Genomic DNA, 21,053 nt, shown 5'->3' on the forward strand with positions numbered 1-21,053 from the left:
AGATATTCTTTATCAAATCGAGGAGGTTCCCCTCTAGTCCTAACTTACTGACTTTTCCATTAAAATTTTTTTTTAATGTTTATTTTTGAGAGAGAGAGACAGAGTGTGAGCGGGAGGATGTGCAGAGAGGGAGACACAGAATCCGAAGCAGCTCCAGGCTCAGAGCTGTCAGCACAGAGCCCAGTGCGGGGCTCGAACTTGTGAACCGCGAGATCATGACCTGAGCCAAAGTCAGATGCTTAACTGGCTGAGCCTTTTTTAAATTAAAAAAAATATATATATTTAAATTTATTGACCGCTTTAGAGACCTCATCAGTGGATGCCTACAATATTTGTCTTTCTGTGTCTGGCTTATTTCATTTAGCATAATGTCCTCAGAGTTGATCTATGTCCTAGCATGTCTCAGAGTTTCATTCCTTTTTAAGATTGAGGAATATCCCATTGTATTTTCCCATGTTTAAAAAATTTCACTGCTGTGATTTGCTTGTTTATATTCCAGTGGCCTCTTTTCTTTCCGGTGGCTCTTCTCACTGATACTTGGGAGTTCTTTAGTAAGGTTCACTGTTAAAAAAAAAAATCTACCCACTAAACAGTTCTTCCCTTTCCCCCTCTCCCTCCCCAGCCCCTGGTAACTGTAACTATTTCTATTTTTATAGGTTTAGCTACTGTGGGTATTTCATATAAAAGGAATTCTGAAATGTGTGACCTTTTCTGTCTGGGGAGCTTAAGGTTTCTGTGTGTGTGTGTGTGTGTGTGTGTGTGTGTGTGTAGTTTAATGTTTTTGAGGCTCATCCATGTTATAGCACGTATCAGTATTTTTCTGGCCGAGGATATTTCCTGTATGGATATACAATTTGTTTACCCATCCACCCACTGTTGGACATTTAGGTTGTTTCCACCTTTTGGCTGCTGTGAACAGGGCTGCTCTTAACTTCCCTGTACAAGTATTTGTCTGTTTCCATTTCTTTTTTTTTTTTTTAATGTTTTATTTATTTTTAGGAGAGAGAGAGAGAGACAGCGTGAGCAGGGGAGGGTCAGAGAGAGCGGGAGTCACAGGCTGAAACAGGCTCCAGGCTCTGAGCTGGCAGTCAGCACAGAGCCCGACGCGGGGCTCGAACCCACGAACTGCGAGATCATGAGACCTAAGCGAAAGTCGGACGCTTAACCGACTAAGCCACCCAGGCGCCCCTGTCTGTTTCCAGTTCTTTGCGGGTATATATCTAGGAGTAAAATTGCTGGGTTGTATGGTAATTCTGTTTAAAATTTTTCAGGAATTGTCAAACGGTGTCCCACGTTGATTACCCATGTTACATCCCAACCAGCAAATATAGGGGTTGTTCTAATTTTTCGACATCTTTACCAACATCATTTCTTTTGTTTTGTTTTTTGCTCTCTCCATCCTTATGGCTGTGAAGAAGTATCTTGTGGTTTTGATTTACATTTCCCTGGGACAATGTTGACACCTTTTCATGTGCTTGCTGCTATTTGTGTATCTTCATTTTTTTTCTTGTGCATTTTCTTTGGAGAAATGTCAGTTCAAGTCCACTGCCCACCCTTTTCTTTCTCACGGCTGCTGTCGAGTGCCAGTTCTTTACATATTCTGGGTGCTAGGCCCTTTCAGATCTATGGTTCGCAGATATTTTCTCCCATTCTACAGGTTGTTTTTTGCATATACTTTTAAAGTTTTATTTTTTTAGAATTAAAAATTTTTTTTGGAGAGAGAAACAGTGCAAGTGGGGGAGGAGCAGAGAGAGAGGGAGACACAGAATCTGAAGAGGCTCCAGGCTCTGAGCTGTCAGCACAGAGCCTGACGAGGGGCTTGAACCCACAAAGCGCGAGATCATGACCTGAGCCGAAGTCAGATGCTTAACCAACTGAGCCACCAGGCGTACCTTCAGTTACATTTATTAATGTATCTGTCACCACACCTCACAGCTCTGAAGGCTAGAACAGTGACTTTGTATCTATCTACCAGAGTCCCATTCTCCAGCCTCCCAAGATCAAAGGTAATATCACTATTCTTTGTATTTCCTGTTATACCAGATAGATGTTCGTGCCTAACCAGTACATCATTTTGTTTGAGTTGCTTTTGTACTTTGTAGAATGATGAGCGGTTTTCTGTAATGGTGAACAGTTTTCCATTAGAACAATTGTACTCATTTACACTCCCCACTGTAACAGAGGAGGTACTTGAACCCCATCTTCTCTAGTGCTTGGTTGGTCTAGTTTTTTTTTTTTTTTTTTTGCCAATTGAACGGGTCTAAGATGGTATCTGCTAGTCTAACCTTGCTTTGTATGTCTCTGATTTTTCTTAATGAGACTGAGTCCATCTTCTTATGTTTTTTGGCCTTGAGTGTTTTCTCTGCTATAGAAAAAAACAGAAGATAGACACGGGCCCTATTTTCTGATTTTAGGTTGGTTGTCCTTTCTTACCGATTTGTACGTGTACTAGGAATGTATGGGCGTGTCTCTAGGGATAAAGAGGAAAGGGATTTGTACTTACGAGTGGTGCCAGAGTCTCCTCCTGGGGGAAGGGGGGAGGCACCCGGGGACAGGTCCATTTTCCCTGCAAATCCCAAGAGAGGGTGCTGACATGGTGCCAGGATAGCTGGTGAGAAAGGAATTCATGGTTTTTTTTTTTTATTTGCCCCTTGTTTATGTTGAGCAAGCTTGAACTTGAATGTCTTTTCACTTGCGTCAGGGCCATTTGCACCCTTCCTGTGGGCCACCTGCTGGCTTCTCCTCTCTCCCTCCTCCTCCCCCTCCCCCTCTTCTTACCCCTGGAGGCAGCCCCTCTGGGCCTGCCTGGGGCCATGTGGCCATCATTCCTGGAGCTGGGGATGGACACTCCCTTGGCCTGTCCCACGGGAGCGCTCTCCCCGGGCGCTCTCTCACCGTCTCCAGGGAGGCCCTGGGATTCTGCCAGCCTTGAGCAGAGGCCGCAGAGCCTGCCCTCTGATGTGGGTGAGCCTAGTACCTCCCCACCTGTAAGCTGGCTCTGAGCGGAGCTGGCAAAGGCTGCCCTGTGTTGGAAGGAGGCGGTCTGGCTGCAGGGCTGGCGGGGTACCAGGGACTGACTCCCGGGGGGGGGGGGGGGGGGGGACGGCCATGTGTCTTGCGGTGGCAGACAGTGTCTCATCAGTAGGCTATGTCATCGGAGGCCCCATGGGGCCTCCGGGAACAGATGAGGGACTAGAACCCGGACACGAGCACTCAGAGAAGCCGGCTCTGTTCAAGTTTTATTGGACCCCTTTCCGCCTGGAGGTGGCTCTCGCGGGCCGCCGCCTGCCCTCCCCAGCTGTCCAGGTGCCCAAGGGAAGGGAAGGGTGGGCACAAAGAAGGGGCTGGACACGGATCATCAGCCCTGGCCCCCGCCCCGGGGGAGGGCCGTCCCCGTCTCCAGAGCTGGCCCCGGGGCCTCCAGTCCTGCCGCCCCACAAATCCAAGCCGCAGGGCACCGGGGGCGGGCCCTGGAGGCCAGTCTTCGGCCGGCTACGTGGCTGGCGCGTGCCCGTTGGCCAGCCGCCCGGCCCCCCTGCTCCGAGGGCCGTCCGCGGGGGCTGCCCCGGGCCCGTGAGCCGCCCCGTTCTTCAGCTGCACAGGCTCCTGGGCCAGCTCCCCGTCGCTTGAGTCGGACTCCTCCACGTCGCTGCGGACGTCCTTCTCCATCTGGGGGGGAGGGCATGAGGTCATGAGGGCAGGGTGCGGGGCTCCGGGAGGCACGGGAGGGTGCGGGGCTCCGGGAGGCACGGGAGCGCCGCCCCTGGCCCGCCCCTACCTGGCCTTTCTTTGTGAAGCTGTAGATCATCCGGAGGATGAGGCAGGACCAGAAGACATGCAGCAGCTGCAGCGCCAGGAGGAGGGAGTTGAAGAAGTAGTAGCCGAAGAAGGGGCCGGAGTTGGCGATGGACTCGTAGTAGGTGGTGTAGAGGATCCTGCAGCCAGGGGCGGGGAGGGGGCCTCACCGGGGGCCGCGGCCCCAGCCCTGGGCACCTCCGGCTTGGGGGACCTTCTGGGCTCCAGAACCTGACGTGGCGCCCCGCTGCCCCCAGAGTGATGCCCCTGCTCCCTAGCCGGGCACCTGGTTACACCGAGCTGTTAGAACACGTGGCTCGCTGACCCACGAGCCCCAAGGGGCTTCTCTCAGAACCCCGCCCCTACCCCCTGTTCCCCGGGCAGCAAGCTTTTGCTGCCCCCCCAACCCCCACCCTTGGCTGTAGGGTCACCAGTGACCGGCCTCGCTCAGGCCGCGTGCGCCCCCCTCTGCCCTCCTCACTGCCTTCAGTGATCCACACTCCCCCCTCCTCCACGGGCTCCCCCAGGGCCCCAGGACTGGCCTCTGGCCACACCTGGTCCCCCAGTGACCCTGGCCCGTCTTGTGGCTGCAAACTCTGGCCTGGATGCCTCTCTCTAGGACCCCAGCCCGGTGTGCCCACTGACACCTCCATGACATTTCGGGGGCCCCCCGGGCACCTCAAACCAGCACAACCAAAGCTGAGCTCTTGCTGCCAAAGCATCAGCTCTGAGCTCATTCCCATTTCATGACCCTCTGGTGACCCTGAGCCCACCCACCTCTGTCACCTGCACCGGACCCTCCAGAGGCCCCCCAGCTCCTGCTCAGGTCTCCTACCAGCTGGTCCCCAGAAGCTACCAGGGCGCGCCTGTGAGCCCAAGAGTCAGGTCTGTCCCTCTCCCACCTGCGGCCCTCCAGGGCTCCCTCCTCACTGGGGTAAAAGCCCGAGCCCTCCCCGTGACCCCTCCAAGACCCTGTGCCCTGCCCTGTCCCCTCCCCCCTTGATCACTCAGCTCTAGCCACACGGGTCATCTTGCTGTACCTCCAAAACACCAGGCCTGGTCCTGCCCCAGGGCCTTTGCACATGCTGTGCCTGGACGGTTCCTCCCCTGTGATTTTCCCCGTCTCTCTCTCTCCAGTCTCTCTGTATGAATCCGTGAGTGACCACCCTAATTCCAGCTACCTATACCCTTCCTGACGTCATTTTCTCTTTAGCACATCACTCCCTCATGCTTTGTATTCTACCTGTTTGCTTTATGTATTCTTTTCCCCTCCCTCCCACCCCAATGTCTGCTCCCTGTGAGCAGGGATCTTCATGTTGTTCTCTCTGCCCAGCGAGGCTCAGCAAATAGACTGGGGAAAGACTTTAGGAAGCGGGCACCCGACCCTGCCTCCTACCTCCATGTTCTGGGTACGTGGGAGAATGACCGAGCCCAGTTTTCTGTCGCTCCTACCACTGGGCCTTTGCATGCGCCGTGCCCAATGCCATTCCCTGGCCCTCTCCTGAAAGCCTCCAGGCCACCACCCCAGGTCCCCAGGCCGGGCCGGGAACCGAGGGTGAGGCAGGCCTGGATCTCACGCCCTCCCCCTCCCCAGCCAGCAGGGCGGACTCACTGCGTAGGGAAGAGCACGAGGCGCGTATAGAAGAAGACCAAGGAGAAGATGATGAAGAGGGCGTCGCACACTTGCCGCCAGCGCGTGTAATTGAATATCTTACAGGCCTGGGGAGGGCAGCGGAGAGAATCGGACTCAGGCACAGGGTGGGACAGTGGTGTCACAATGGTGGGCACAGGGGAAGCAGGTGGAGAGGGGAAAGGGCAGGGCCTCCTCTGCAGCAGCTGTCTGGGAGGGTAAAGCGTGTGTTTCTGGGAGCCGGAGAAGCTCCTGTCCCAGGAAGCCAGGGGGCGTGGCCTCGTGGGCGTGGCCTCGCCAACCGGAGGGCGGGGCGAGGGGCGGGGCCCACCTCCAGGAGGTAGTCCGAGGCGTCGTGCAGCAGCAGCACCAGAGAGCCGATGCGCAGCAGGTTGGCGCTGTAGGAGAAGACGATCAGGGTGATGGTCACGATGTGGTGTGCCACCTGCTCCTTGAAATCCTGCGGAAGTCGCGGGGGGGGGTTAGAGGAAGGAGAAGGCTGGGTGGCGGGGTACCTCGCGGACTCTGGGCCTCCCGCCCGAGGCCACCAGGGGGTTTCCGGGTGTGGGGTGAGGCCGCCCCTCCCGGTTGGAGACTGGGTCACAGCTCCCCCGGAGCATCACTTCCCGGCCAGATTCTGGGCCTCACCTTGCGCTTGACATCCAAGGGCAGCGTGATCAGCAGTGAGACGTAGAAGCTCAGCTCCAGGATGTACCAATAGTACAGGCCGGGTTTCAGCGGCTGCGGCAGTGAGGGGCAAGGTTAGCCGCGGCTCCCGTGGGGCAGGGGCCTTGCTTTTGGCTCAAAACCGGGACCCCTGGATCCCAATGAGTGGGGAAGGTGGAGGCGCTCAAGGGCAGTGGTTCTGTGGCCGTTCCTGGCTTCTGGCCCCTGTCCACTCCCCAGGGGAGGCCGAAGTAGAGTGGGCCTCAGGAGTATCGAGCAATGTCCAGGTTTGGCTCTCCCGCCTGTGGCTGCAGGGCTCTGACCACCCCACCCCTCCCACGGGCCTCGGAGCCCCACCTGCCACTCACCTGATCTGGGTAATTGTCCCAGCACATCACGGGTGTCCACAGCCATGACTCCTGCAGGGACACGGGGGTCTGAGGCTGCCCAGAGGTCAGAGCCCAGCCCTCTACCCGCCAGGTGGGCCCTCCCCTGGGCTGCTCTCGCTCGAGACCGAGGGCTGTGGGCTGCAGACCTCGGCTCCCCGCACACGGCGTGTCCTTGGCAGGCACCTGAGCAGACATCTGCCAGGACCCCCCCCCCAGCCCTCTCCCTTCTTCTCTGTGCTTTTGTGCATGTTCCCTCCTCTGCCGGAACCTCTCCACAGCCCCCAGTCCCTGCCGTAGGACAGCAAGTGCTTGTGGGATCGCGGGGTGAGGAGGGGAGGGGGCAGGAAGCAGGCAGGTGCACTCACGTGGTAGAGGACCGAGAGGCCACCGAAGAAGGAGCACAGATAGAAGACAAACCTCCAGCTGCAGGGGGCGAGGGAGCCCGTGAGGCGGCCACCAGGGGAGCAGACCCCTGCCCCACGCCCCCACGCCCCTGCACAGCCCCACCTCGGGCTTACCTGGCCTCGCAGAACTTCTTGGTCAGGCAGGGCCGGTCCTGGTTCCGGCGTCTCCGGAACCAGCGCTGGGTCTGCTGCAGCGTGAAGCCGCACTGGGCAGCGAGGAAGGCCATCTGGGGCTGGCAGGGGTGACGGGTCACAGAGGTGGCCCTCCTGCCCCCGGCCGGGACAAGTGAGACCCAGCTGCATTCCCCCCCTCCGCTGTGGGATTGTCTACCTATGCACGCAGGGAGTAGGGGTTCACAGGGTGGGGTTCCCAAAACAAGCCATATATAAAGCAGCCCTGCTCACAGGACAGGCAGGCTGGGGCTGGGCAGCGCCCCCTCCTAGAGGTTTTCCTGCATCCTTCTAGAACATTCAGGTCTTCTCCCCACCCCAGGGAGGCAGTTGAGACTGTGCCTCCCACCCCTACCTGCAGAAGGAGGTGGACCAGGGAGGAAGAATCCTGAGGTCCTGCCTCTGGGCAGCCACACCCACGGGAGGGGCACCGGGGAGGTCACAGGCCTGCTCTGGGCTCCCCCACCCCGAGAGCACTCCAGCCTTCTGCCTGTCACCAGCTCAGCAGACACCTGCTCTCCCCACCTGCGTCCCAGCGGGGCCGGGGGAGGGGCACTGGGCGCCACCCCACCCCCTCAGCCCCCATCCACCAGGCAGCCGTGCAGGCCAGTGGGGAGGCAGGGGGCACTCACCTCCTTGGGGTTACACCCTTCCGTGAGGAAGTATTTCTCCAGGATGGCATTAGGCTTCGCCGGCCTCCTGGCCTGATCCCGCACACCCAGCCACCGGCTCAGGGGCACGCACACGAATCTGGGGGCAGGAGAGACAGAGCCAGTCAACCCGGGTGGGGAAACTGAGGCTCCAAGGGGCCAGGTCATGTGCTGGAACCCTGGAGGAGTAGCCTGGTTGCTGCAAACCCAGGAAGGGCAGCCGGATGGGTGGGCCTCCAGGATGGGAACCAGAAGGTTAACTTTTGGGGCACTCAGGCAGCGTCGCGCAGTCCCAGACTGGAAAGAGAGTCCCTGCACTGCCTGCCTCAGGGCTGCCTGGGTCCTTGTCTGTGCCGGGTGGTCGGGCAGGGGGGCTCCCCACTGGCAGGAGCAGCTATGCTCCCACTCAGGCTGCCCTGATCCCTGGGCAATCCCCACACTGCCCACTAGAGGGCGCCCGAGGCCAGGGGTCGGGACAGAATTTCATACCCACCATCCCTACGTCACCCTTCATCGGGGGAAACTGAGGCTCCGGGCAGCCCAGCAAGAACTCATTCCCAACTCTGTCACGACCGGGGAGTGGGCGGGGGGGGAGGGACTGTCATTTATTGAGTGCTTACAATCTGCCAAGCATGGGCACAAGTCCACATTAGGTCCTGGCTCATTTAACTCTACTGTCAAGGTCCCCACTGTCCTGATGGGTAAACTGAGGCACAGAGCGGTCAGAGGTATGGGCAAGGTTACACAGGGGCGAGTAGCAGACTGGCCCCGGATTTACTTTAACAATGGCGAAAACCTCCGCCTTCAACCCTGGAAAAGCTACCCCACTTACACTGCCCTTTGAAGGGATAACTAGCATGTGATAACACCCATAAACACATACACTGTCCCCCCAACTCCAGGCTCTAGTAGTGAGCATAGTCCTACGCCCTCCCCAGCCTGTGGGAGAGGTGAGGGCTCACGCTTTAAAGTCTGGCTGAATTGGGCCTCTTAGAATCCCTCAGGCAAAGCCTTAGTCCCAGACGACCTAGCTGCTGTGTGACCACAGGCCAGTCCCTTGACCTCTCTGTGCCTCCATTTCCTACTCTGTCAAATGGGCATAATGATAGTGCCACATCCTGGGGTTGCACAGAGGACTGAGTTAAGACACAGAAGCTGCTTCGAGCCATGGTTGGCACAGAGTAGGTGCTCCAGGGGCATCTGTGAAATAAATACAACCTTGGTGAGTCTCCCCGGGGCCCCGCCTATATCATGTGAGCCCAGACACTGGGAAGCTCCTTGGGGGCAGGAGAGACTCGGCAAGGTGCAGAATGTTCCCATTACCCTGTGGGCAGGGCAGGACAAAGCCAGGGACTCAAAGTGGGGCCGAAGGGGGTTATGGGCTCTGTGGTAGAAGGGTGTAGGGGGGAGGGTCTCCCGGTTCCCAGCCTTGAAGGAACTGCAGAGGAGGCCAGGTGGGTGCAGAGAGGGTGGTGGGCCCTCGAAGGGTGCCTGGGAAGGGACGTTAAGGGGGAGGGGAAACCTCGGGGGGGCTGGCTGATCATGGGGGGGTCCAACAGGAAGGGGCCCTGCCAAGGGAGGTCTGAATCAGCCGTGACTACAGACAGGGCTGGTCAACGTGGGGCACCTGGAGCAGAGGGAGGGGCCCTGGGAGAGGCGCCCGCGCCCAGGAGGCAGCCAGCCAGCCAGGCAGAGGGCGGGAAACCCAGTGGGAAGGAGGGTCTGGGTCCCATGAGAAATGACTGAAAATCTACAGGGTTTGGCACCCAGGTTGCTGGGAACGGGCTACAAGGGGGGGAGGTGGAATCTGGGCACAAAAGGGGCCGCCAGAGTGCCCGGCTCCTTCCTTTGGCTACAGAGGGGAGGGAGGGGGGAAGGTATTAGGAGCCAGGAGGAACGGCGGAGAGAGGGAGGTAGGGGTGAGGGGGTGCTGGAGGGATGATGGGGGGCAGAGGGGTGGTGGCGGGTGATCACGGGGGTGGAAGGATGGTAGGGACAGGGTGGGGTGGCTGAGGGAGGGATGGCGAGGCGGAGTGTCCCCCTCGCCCCCAGGAGGGCGGCAGAAGGGAGAGGGACAGCGTTTCTTTGCTCCCGGGCCTCTTCGGACCCATCCTCGGGCAGCAAAGCAAGAACACGTCCTCCGGGGCCTCCGCCCAGTTTAGGGAGAGGCTGGCACACCCACATCCAGTGTGGCAGCGAAGCAGCCATCGGCGGCTGGAGGGGCGCGGGCGGCGGCTGGGGGGCCGGGGACAAGGTGGCGCCGGGAAAGCACATGGGCTCAGAGCCAGGCTCCGTCCGGGACGCGTTAGGACGAAACCATGCGGGTGTCAGGCTGGGGGGAGCACCACATGCACACGCACGCACGCACATGTGAGTGCACAGGGGAGCGACCGTGGGGCCGGGCCCCGCAGCGAGGCAGACACTCACCTCTCGAAGGCGAACCGCATGGCCACCAGGGCCATGGCCAGGGGCAGGGCTGCCAGCGTGTCCTGGGGGTGGGGGTAGACCAGGCCCTCTCGGTCCTCCAGGTCAGCCCACGTGCTGTTGGGTGGCAGCCATAACGTGTCCTGCCAAAACCACTCGTTGAAGCTGGACCACATCCTGTGGACACAGGGTCTGGTGAAAAGGGGCTCAGTATGCAGGACGGATGGACGGACGGACGGACGGACCGAGCAGGATGATCCACCGCACCATCCCCACCTCCCCCCAGCGACGGGCAAACCTTGAACGTATCACAGCCGGTGGCAAGGCCAGACTCGGGCTGCGTGCCCTCAGGCAAATGACCTGACCTCTCTGAATCTCAAGTTCATTGGTCAAACAGGGACAGTACCACTACCATCTGGCAGCCCAGCCTGGTAAGTAAGGCACACAAAGCGCTCAGCCCGGTGCCTACGGACCCTTCTGACACAGCTCCTGGAAACAGTTAATATTTTGTAAGTGGTCAAGGGACTGGCTGACGGGGGTCATAAACTCGAGTTCTCCACTGTCCAGAAAGTTTTCGTGTCACTGTGGGACAGTCCCTCCAGAGCAGCCCAGAGGTGACAGGTCGGGGAAATCCGCGACTCCCTTCCGGGTGTGAATGTCGGCTTCTCGCTTGCCGTGAGGCTGGGCTGCGGGTGCTGCGTAAGTGGGGCTTCCTTCTGCCAAGAAACCTTCCCAGCGGCCTTGAGGGGCCTGAGCAGCTTGCCCTTTCCTGAGATCGATCAATCGGTCTATCTACCTACCTATCATCTATCTATTTACACATCTACCTATCTACCTACCCTTTAAAGTTTTATTTAAGTAATCTCTACACCCAACATGGGGCTCAAACTCCCAAATCCCTAAGACCAAGAGTCACATGCTCTTGACTGAGTCAGCCAGGAGCCCCGCCCCTTCCCAAAATCTTAAGACAAGTGCCCAGACCCCCACACTGGTCCCCACTTAGGGTGTCCATCCTGCGGCCGTCTGTCCATGTGCCTCCTTCATGCCATCCACTCACTGTCCACCCATCTGTCCATCCATTCATCCATCCATCCATCCATCCATCTGCCTGCCCAGCTGCCCATCCATCTGCAAGGTGTTCTCTGACTGATACATGCCAGCATGGGGCTAGGTATTGAGGACCCAGCCGGGAAAAAAGCAGCCCAGCAGGGGAGACGGCCAATATACAAGTAAACATTCATGAATGAGGTGACACGGTGTGGCAGACCTAGAAGGAAATAAACAGGGTGGCCTCGATTTTCAATGAGGTGACCAGGGAAGGTCTAATGAGATATTATTTGATGTGAAACCGGAGATGCAGAGGGCCTCCGTTTATGCAGAAGAGTTCTGGTGGTAGGGAGGGGCTTTCAGAGAGACAAGGAGCAGGTGCAAAGGCCCTGAGGCAGGACTGAGCTCAGAGTGTTGGGGGATCAGCAAGAGGCCCCTGTGGCTGGAGCAGGGTGAGGGGGAGAGAGGAAGGAGGGAGGCCAGGGAGGGGGGACAGAGGGAGGTCATGCAGGGCCTGTGGGCTTCAGGGAGGAATTCAGATGCTCTCCGACATTTATGATTAAAAATTTCAACCCTACAGAAAAACAAAGAATTTACGGTGCACGCCCGTAACCCACCACTAGATGCCACCATCCACATTTTGCTCTACTTGCTCTACTGTGCATCTGCTGGTGCATCTGTCCACCGCTCCATCTCCCTCCCTGACATCCCCCCTGCTATCAGCCATTTGACTTTTCTGGATGCATTTTAAAATAAGCAGCAGACATCAAGCCGCATCGCCCCTAAATATTTCAGCATGCAGATCATTAGCTAGAGGTCAATAGTTGCTTATGGGTTTGTATTTTTTTTCTTTCAAGGTAAAATTTGCCGGAGCAAAATGCATCAATCTTCAGTGTATAGTCGCCGAGTTCTGACAAATACAGGTACCTGTGTAATGCAGCCTCCAACCACGAACATTCCTGTCCAGCCACAAAGCTCTCACGCCCCTCCCCCCTTCCCGGTCAGTGTCATCTCCCCCATCCGAAGGTAACCTCTGTTAGGGGTACCTGGGGGGGCTCAGCCATTTAAGCGCCCGACTCTTGGTTTCAGCCCAAGTCATGAGCTCATGGTTCTTGGCTTTGAGCCCCGCATCGGGCTCTGCGCTGATGGCGCGGAGCCTGCTGGGGATTCTGTCTCCCTCTCTCTCTCTGACCCGCCCCTGCACGTAGTCTCTCTCAAAATAAATAAACATGAAAAAAAAATAAAAGAAACCTCTGTTCCAATGTTTTGTCTCCCACTGTGCATTTGCTTTGTGCCAGAACTTCACGTAAATGGAATCACACATCATCTTTGTGTCCGGCTTCTTTCGCTCCTGTGTAATGTTTTTGAGTCACCTACATGTTGTAGCATCAAGTGGTAGTATCATCTTCTTCTTCTTTTTTTTTTTTTTTTTTTAAATTTTTTTTTAATGTTTATTTTTGAGAGAGAGAGACAGCGTGAGCAGGGGAGGGTCAGAGAGAGAGGGAGACACAGAATCTGAAGCAGGCTCCAGGCTGTGAGCTGTCAGCACAGAGCCCGATGCGGGGCTCGAACCCACGAACCGTGAGATCATGACCTGAGCCGAAGCCGGACGCTTAACCGACTGAGCCACCCAGGCATCCCTCTTCTTTTTTTTTTTTAAATTACTGAATCATCTGCTTGTTGATGGGCAGTTGGGATGCTTGGAAGTTTGGGGTGATCATGTTAGCACATTCCCGTCTCCCGGGTCAAACCCCAAGGAGTAGGATGGCCAGGTCAGGGTGCAGGTGCCTGTTTAAACTTCACAAGCAATTGCCAAACTGTTCTCTGGGGGTGGCTGGACCATTTTCCACTCCTGCCCGTGGAATCTGGGGCTTCTATTGCCCTTAGTTTTATTTTTACTTTTTAAAATTTTTTTTAAATTTTTTTAATGTTTTATTTATTTCTAGGAGAGAGAGAGGGAGAGACAGCGTGAGCAGGGGAGGGTCAGAGAGAGAGGGAGTCACAGACTGAAACAGGCTCCAGGCTCTGAGCTGGCAGTCAGCACAGAGCCTGACGCGGGGCTCAAACCCACGAACTGCGAGATCATGACCTAAGCGAAAGTCGGACGCTTAACCGACTAAGCCACCCAGGCGCCCCTGTATTTACTGATTTTTAAAGTCATCTCCGCTTGAACTCACAACCCTGGGGCTCGAACTCACAACCCTGAGATGGAGAGTCGCACGCTCCGCCCACTGAGCCGCCAGTCAGGTGCCCCTCTCCAGACATATCCTGGAGGCATGGCCCCCAAGAACTGAATGCCCTTAGTAAGATAGGAGCCGGAGGAAAAGCAACACAGACACGTGATTCTTGTAAAGTTCAACGGCAGGCGTAACCAAGGACGCAGGCGTTAGTTTCCTATGGCCGCTCACGCGGGCCGAGGGGCGGCTCAGAACAATGCAGGGTCATCCTCTCACATGCTGGGGGTCAGGGGTCTGAGACGGGCCTTGCTGCGCTGAAATCAAGGCTGGGCAGGGCTTCGTTCCTTCTGGGGCCGCAGGAGACGACCCGTTCCTGCCTTTTCTGGCTTCGAAAGGCCACCATACTCCCTGGATGGAGGCCTTTTCCTCTGTCCTCGAGGCCAACATCTCTGTCCCTGCCCCTCCTGCTTCCCTCTCTGAAGACCCTGGGGCGCTGGGGTGGCTGAGTCGCTTAAGCCTCTGACTCTTGATTTTGGCTCAGGTTGTGATCTCAGGGTTCATGAGATCCAGCCCAGCATTGGGCTCTGCGCTGGGCATGAAGCCTGCTCGGGATTCTCTCCCTCCCCCTGCCCCCTCTCGCTTGCGTGTGCTCGCTCTCCTCAACGCCTCCTCCTTCCCCATCAAAAGACCCTTGTGATGGTGACACTGGGTCACCAGGGGATCCAGGGTCACCCCCATCTCAAGGTCAGCTGATCAGCAATGTCAACTGTGCTTTACTGCATGAAGCTTCCAGAATTAGGGGGAATTACTCTGCCTACGACACTGCTGGACGACAGAAAGGTGGCTGCTCTAGGGACAGTGACCAGAGGGGTGACGTGGGGCTGCCCAACGCTGGCATGCTCTGTCTCCTAGTCCGGGGGCTTTTCTGGTTGAGAAAATTCACTGAGTTACGCATCTACGATGTGGGCCCTTTTCTCTCTGCAAATTAAAACGCTTGCATTATTTTTTTAAATGTTTATTTATTTTGAGAAAGAGAGAGAGAGAGAAGCAGAGAGGGAGGGAGAGAGAATCCCAAGCAGGCTCCGAGCTGTGAGATCATGACCTGAGCCGAAATCAAGAGCTGGACGTTTAGATGGAGTCTCCACCACCCGCCCCCTGGCGCCCCGAGGCTACAGTCCTGACTCCAGTTCCGATGGGCGGGCTCTCCCCACACCCCAGCACCAGCTACACGTTCAGGGCTGAGTCCTACAAGGCTAGAATTGTGTCTACATTACATCATCATCACCTGTGCTTCTGACCAACTGGCTAAAAATCAGCGGCTCCCAGGATCCCCGCCTTGGGTCTGATGACTTTGCCGGAGCAGCTCACGGAACTCAGACACAGGGTGCTGACTAGACCCCAGCTCTGTTGCAACAGGACACAACTCAGGAACAGCCAGACAGAAGGGATGTAGAGGGCAAGGTGTGGGGGAGGGGAAGGGGCGCCTGGCTCCTCACGCACCGCTCCCCCCAGATTTCCATGTGTGCGCCGACCCGGACGCTCTCTGAGCCTCGTCCTTTCATGGAGGCTTCACGACGAAGGATGCTGGATTAAATCACCCACCGTCGATGCCCGAGTCCATTTGCTGCCCCTCTCCTGTCCCTGGAGGTGGCACTGGAAGCCACTGGAAGTTTCTACCCTCTGTTCATAGTTGCTTCCTCTGACAACCAGGGGCTGTTCCAAAGCCACCTTGTAACATAACCAAAGACTCCTTGATCATGGGAAATTCTAAGAGTTTGGGGAGCTCTGTGCAAAACCAGGGACAAAGGGCAAGTGCGTATTTCTTACAAATCACCATATGACACGTCACATGCAGAAAAAAGAACTTCTCAGAGTGTGAGTCTCAGAGCCAGCACGTGGCTGATGTTCAAGTCCAGGGGGATGTATGGAATGGCCTGGGGGGAGGTGGAGACGAGGGGCCATGGCGTGAGGCATCTGGTAACCAGGGAGGTGACTGGTAGTGGTAGTGGCACCACTGGACACCCTGAAGCAGCCAGACAAGCAGCCGAGGGAGTGTGACAGTGGCCAGTCTAGACCTACAAGTCTCGGGCATCCCAGGCTGCATGGACGGACGGACGGGTGGGTGCAGGGACCTCTGTCCGGGTGGTTGTGCTGTCTACAAGGAACCATCTCCACTAACAGGCAAGGTTGGCTCGATCCCGCACACCCGCGGAGGCGCACAGGCATTCCCGCCTCCCAGCCAGAGCCACGCCCACTGTGGGCATCTCTAGCCACCCCCCCCCGTCACCCAGTGGACCTCCCCCCCAACCCCCTGCCCAGCACAAAGGAAGTGAGCCAGGAGTCCCAGCAAAGCCCCCAGCCAGCCAGAGCTGAAGCCAGAACCCAGGGGTCCGGCCCCCGATGCCACGTTCTTTCCCCACTCAAGGGCCACCCAGATCAGCATCCACCACAGCTGTGGGGCTTGCCAGCCATGATGCACTTTGGAGACAAGGAAGAATGCACACGAGCAATGGCATCTTCCAATCTCAGGCCTCTGTCGATGTCCCAGCTTCAAAGCACGCCATTCACCACCTGACACCTTCTGCTCCCTTTACACTGCAGGATTTCACACAGCCAATGCTTGCAAGTGCTGTCCTCTGCCTAGAATGCCCCTCCAGTAACTACTGCCCTGTGTTGGGTGCTGAGAACGCTACATGGTGAGAGAGGCAGGCAAGGTCTCCGCCTCCACAGGGCTTACACACCATCCTTGGCTGTCTGGCAAACTCCTATGCATCCTTCAAAACCCAGTTCATTTGTCACTTCCTCCTGGAGGTACCTCCCAGTTGCCCCGACCTTGGAGTCAGTTAAAGCACATTCCCCCAGCGCTGCTTCACTCCCTCTGATGCTGGGAGCTAGTCACCAAGTCTTTTCAGGTGACAGTGGGGGGTGGGGAAGGAAGGAAGCATGACCAGTCTGGAACCCCCGCCCCCGTCAGCTGAAGCAAGCCCGGGCCAGCCATTCTGGCACCCATGTGAGAAAGATCCCCCTGCACTACAGAGGTCTCAGGCCTGGAAGTCTTGAACTGGCCGTCCCCTCCCACCCCTCCGCCCTCTTGATAAAGAAGAGAAGCCCAGCAGACAGGCCAGAGTGCCAGCTGTAATGCACCCTCAGGCAGGCAAGCAGGCTGCACTGTGCCTCAGTTTCCCCCTATGTAAAACGGGATGTCCACAGGGCGTGGTGGGAATGGTGGCGGGGGGAAGGGTGAGCACGCCGTGTAACTGACTGATGGATTGTTCGCAGCGGTGAGGGCAGGGTGGGGTGAGGGGCGGCCGGGCAGGAGGGGTGCTGGCCTGCAGCGGATTCTGGATGGTTCTTCCCAGAAACTCCCTGGCCTCTGCAGCCCTCCCTTAGAGCCGCAGCAAATGAGCTCAGGCTGGGCCAGGGACACCGAGAGGTCATTTTGGAGAGTCACCGAGCCAGTGGCTGGTCTAGCCCAACCAGCCTGAGCCCGAGCCGACATCCCCAACGCCCCAGCCCTGCCCCCCGCCCCCCCCAGGCTGCTGGGTCCTGAAGCCTCTTTGGCCTCACTCCCAGCCCTGCCCTTGCCACCTGGGAGCCAGACTCTGATAATCCTTCTTAGGGGCTAAAAATATCCCCAGACTGGTAGAGATTAGCGCTCTGGGCTGATTCGGGCAGAGGGAGGATGAGCAGAGGATCCCTGTCCCCGCTCGGAGGCCCCAATGAGCTTGCCCCGTCGCTCCCCAGAACCTCCAAACGCCCTGGCTTTGACCCAGCAGAGCCGGGCTGGGCACGCAGGTTTGTTTTATTTTAAGCCAAGCTGGAAATGCAGGACTTGCCCACGGTTGTGAAAAAGGAAATCAATTCAGACTCCAGATGTCTGGGCCGCCCAGGGACGGACACACACTTACACACACTCTCCCGGCCCCCGCAGCCTGGCCTAGTGCCTGGGGTCACCTGACTCCGGCTGGAGGCCCAGGCAGGGAGCACATGATGTGCTAAGTGGGGGGTGTTTGCACAGAGCCACAGCCGCCCTGCCCCAGGCGCTGGCTGTCCCCTGCAGAGACCCCCACGGAGGGCCCCAGCCCCAGATACTTAGATACACTCCTGCCATCCACACTCTGGCTCTGTCCACACACCCTCCCTCGCCCCACTAACTCAACTGATTACAAGGGCTGTTTGCTGGCCTTTGAATTCACCAAGCTCATCTCTGCCCCAGGGCTTTTGCATGTGCTGTGTCCAGCTCACCAAGTTAATTCCTCCCCTAGGACACCTCTGTGTGTGCTTGTGTCAAATTCACCAAGCTCACTGCTGCCCCAGGGCCTCTGCACACACACGATCCCCTCACACAGCCCCATGTCTGGCTCTGTCTCTTTATTCATATCGCAGCTCACTCATCATCAGCGAAAACTCAGACGGCCACCAATGAAGCCTGTGTGTTATTCTGTCCCTTGTCCTATGTGATCTATTATTGACTGGTTTGTCTGTGTCCCCTCAAGGCAGAAGACTTGTGAAGCCAAGAATGTTGTTTTAGGCAATGCTGTATCCTGCGAGAGGGCCTAGGACAACATTAGATGCCAACTGTTTGCGAAGCGGATGACTGAATGGGCGATACAGAGACATGGAACAGTGAGTGGGCATGAAGGCTTTGGCGCCAGGTGGTCAGACTTTCTCGAGAAAGAAGCCACCAGGGCACCCGCTGGCTCAGTCCGTAGAGCGTACGACTCTCGATCTCGGGGTCGTGAATTTGAGCCCCACGTTGGCCGCGGGGCCTCCTTGGAAAGAAACCATCTGGTCTAATAGGCAAGATCACCTGGATCCCCAGAAAGCAGATCTGCCGTCTCCCCCATTTCGGAACGGGGAAGCCTAGGCTCAGAGCAAGAAGCCACTGGCCATTCAGCCGCCCAGAGAGAGAGCAATAGGTGGAGGCTTGTCAGGACAGAGAGGGGGCTGCCTGGGCTCGCAGGACCCTGGGAGGCCTCCCAGGCCTGCCTCTGCCTGGCAAGGATTCCCTTTGATCCCAGCTCCCACCCGGCCCCGCTCTCCCTCTACGCCTCCAGGGCTCCAGTTGCTCAGCGCAGGGTTTCTCAACTTCTACACCCCTTGGCTACACCCCTTGGCATTAGGGCTTAGGTGGGCTGGACCCGGTCTCCAGGTATCTCCGGCCCGCTGGGCACCCTCTTCACCACCGCCTGGCTCCTCTCCCCTGGCTGCACCTTCTCAGAACCACCCCTTGGCGATGCCCCCCTCCCCCCAAAGAAAACCACCACCACTGGGGGCACGAGCGTCACTCTGTTGCTGCCTGGGGCTGGCCGTGGGCCGCCCTGATGGGGTCCACGCCTTCCTTGTTTTTTTTAATGTTATTTATTTTTGAGACAAAGAGAGGGAGAAAGGAGAGAGAGAGAGAAAGCATGGTCAGGGGAGTGGCAGAGAGACAGAGAGAGAGAGAGACAGAAACTGAAGCAGCTCCAGGCTCTGAGCCGTCAGCACAGAGCCCGATGCGGGGCTCGAACCCACGAGCTGTGAGATCATGACCTGAGCCGAAATCGGATGCTTAACCGACGGAGCCACCCAGGTGCCCCAGAATCCGCTCCCTCCGCACAGTTCCAAGGAGCCCCCCTGCCCCCCGTGCGCTATCCCACACCCAGATGTGGTCCAGCCCAGCTCAGGCCTTTGCCAGCCGAGCCTTCAGCCTGAAATGCCCTCACCTGCTTCACTGGGCCAGTCTCCCCTGTGTTTTAAGACCTGGGTCAGATTGAATTTCCTCCTTAAGAGGCCTTCTCTGCCCTCAGCAGAGCTGTCTCCCCACCCCACCCCTGCCGCTGGGCCTTTCTTCAGAGCTTTCTACCACCCTTGAACTTGGAAAGCCAGCTGGCTCTCAGTATCCCCCTAGACGGGAGGGCTGTGGGGATGGGTCAGTCTGGGAGGCTTCAAGACCAAGAAAGGACAGGATCGGGCTTCTTGGGGTTTGAGGGGTGGGGGCACCGAGACCTGTGACCTGTGACCTGCACAGGAGCTGACGAGCCTGCAGCTGGGGGATGAGGGGAGCCCTCTTGGGCGATTACAATAAAAACAAAAACACAGCTTCATCGAGGGAGCCCTGACATGCCAGAAACTGCACATCTAAAGGGTGTGGCCTGCTGGGGTCTGACGCACGTGCACACGCGTGAAATCACTGCCCCAATCAAGATAACAGATGTTTCGGGGCGCCTGGGTGGCTTAGTCGCTTAAGCGTCCGACTTTCGCTTAGGTCATGATCTCGCAGTTCGTGGGTTCGAGCCCCGCGCCGGGCTCTGTGCTGACTGCCAACTCAGAGCCTGGAGCCTGTTTCAGAGTCTGTGTCTCCCTCTCTCTCTGACCCTCCCCTGCTCACACTGTCTCTCTCTCTCTCCTAGAAATAAATAAAACATTAAAAAAAAAAAAAGATAACAGATGTTTCCATCACTCCCCCAATTTCCCGGTGCCTCAGAAGTTCAGAAGCCTCAGGATCCATATGGTAAAATCTTTTTTTTTTAGTGTTTATTTTTGAGAGAGAGAGAGAGAGAGGGAGAGAGGGAGAGCCAGCACAAGTAGGGGAGGGGCAGAGAGGAGGGAGACAGAATCAGAAGCAGGCTCCAGGCTCTGAGCTGTCAGCACAGAGCCCGACGCGGGGCTCGAACCCATGAACTGCAAGATCATGACCTGAGCTGAAATGGGACATTCAACCGATGGAGCCCCGCTGGGTGACCCGCGCTGAAATCTCACATTACAGTTTGAAAGGAGGAGGAAGACGCAACACGGACAGGCCCTGAGGACGTCACATTCGCTGGGGGGACACCAGTCACACAGGACAGATGGTGACGGATTCTGCTCACAGGAGGTCCCTGGAGGGTCCTGTCCACAGAGATAGGAAGTAGATGGTGGGAGCCAGGAGCGGGGGGAGGGGGTGAGCAGTCAGGTGTTTCATGGGGACGGAGCCTCAGTTTGGGGAAGATGAGAAAGAGGACTATATTTAGTAGTACTGAACGCTGTAAAATGGTAAGGTTTGGTGGGGGGAGCCCTGGGTGGCTCAGGTCATGATGTCACATTTCATGAGTTTGAGCCCCGCCTCCGGCTCTGTGCTGACAGTACGGAGCCTGCTTGGGATTCTGTGTCTCCCTCTCTCTCTGCCCCTCCCCCGCTCACGCTGTCTGTCTCTGTCTGTCTGTCTGTCTCTCTCTCTCTCTCGGAAATAAAACACTAAAGAAAAAAAGTGAATGCAAAATGCAGGGGCCCACTGATGGCCTGATCCGTAATGTATGCAAGGGAAACCCACTAGGAGAGCTCAGCTTCTGGGGAAGGTGAGCCCTGGACCAGCCCCCTCAGAGACAATAAGAACTAAACACCTCAAAGCAAAGCCCCCTAGTGCTGCGCGGTTCAACATGGTCGCTACAAGCAGCAGGCTATGTGAATCGCAATGAATGGAAATGGTTTTTTTTTTTTTTTTAAATGTTTATTTATTTCTAGGAGACAGAGAGAGAGAGACAGCATGAGCAGGGGAGGGTCAGAGAGAGAGGGAGTCACAGACTGAAATAGGCTCCAGGCTCTGAGCTGGCAGTCAGCACAGAGCCTGACGTGGGGCTCGAACCCACGAACTGTGAGATCATGACCTAAGCGAAAGTCGGACGCTTAACCAACTAAGCCACCCAGGCACCCCTGGAAATGGAATTTCAATTCAATTTCAA

At 57.0% G+C, this 21,053-nt stretch overlaps 1 protein-coding gene across 2 annotated transcripts in view; it reads right to left on the reverse strand.

Moving 5' to 3' along the window:
• Positions 1-3,222: 3,222 nt before the first annotated feature.
• The window catches only part of CERS4 (ceramide synthase 4), a 31,668-nt gene continuing 13,837 nt past the window's right edge, over positions 3,223-21,053 (reverse strand). For both annotated transcript variants that reach the window (XM_039251571.1, XM_039251570.1), the window contains exons 2-11: positions 10,133-10,306; positions 7,688-7,805; positions 6,999-7,117; positions 6,846-6,903; positions 6,460-6,510; positions 6,074-6,166; positions 5,757-5,885; positions 5,408-5,514; positions 3,779-3,935; positions 3,223-3,669 (exon numbers count right to left, since the gene is read on the reverse strand). In XM_039251571.1, the coding sequence (XP_039107502.1) occupies positions 3,493-3,669; positions 3,779-3,935; positions 5,408-5,514; positions 5,757-5,885; positions 6,074-6,166; positions 6,460-6,510; positions 6,846-6,903; positions 6,999-7,117; positions 7,688-7,805; positions 10,133-10,305 (1,182 nt within the window). In that variant the 5' untranslated portion in view covers position 10,306 and the 3' untranslated portion in view covers positions 3,223-3,492. The remainder of the gene's footprint in view (positions 3,670-3,778; positions 3,936-5,407; positions 5,515-5,756; positions 5,886-6,073; positions 6,167-6,459; positions 6,511-6,845; positions 6,904-6,998; positions 7,118-7,687; positions 7,806-10,132; positions 10,307-21,053) is intronic.

Source organism: Hyaena hyaena, unplaced genomic scaffold (assembly GCF_003009895.1).
Source record: "Hyaena hyaena isolate Hyena2069 unplaced genomic scaffold, ASM300989v1 scaffold_396, whole genome shotgun sequence".
In the NCBI taxonomy this organism is placed as follows: domain Eukaryota; kingdom Metazoa; phylum Chordata; class Mammalia; order Carnivora; family Hyaenidae; genus Hyaena; species Hyaena hyaena.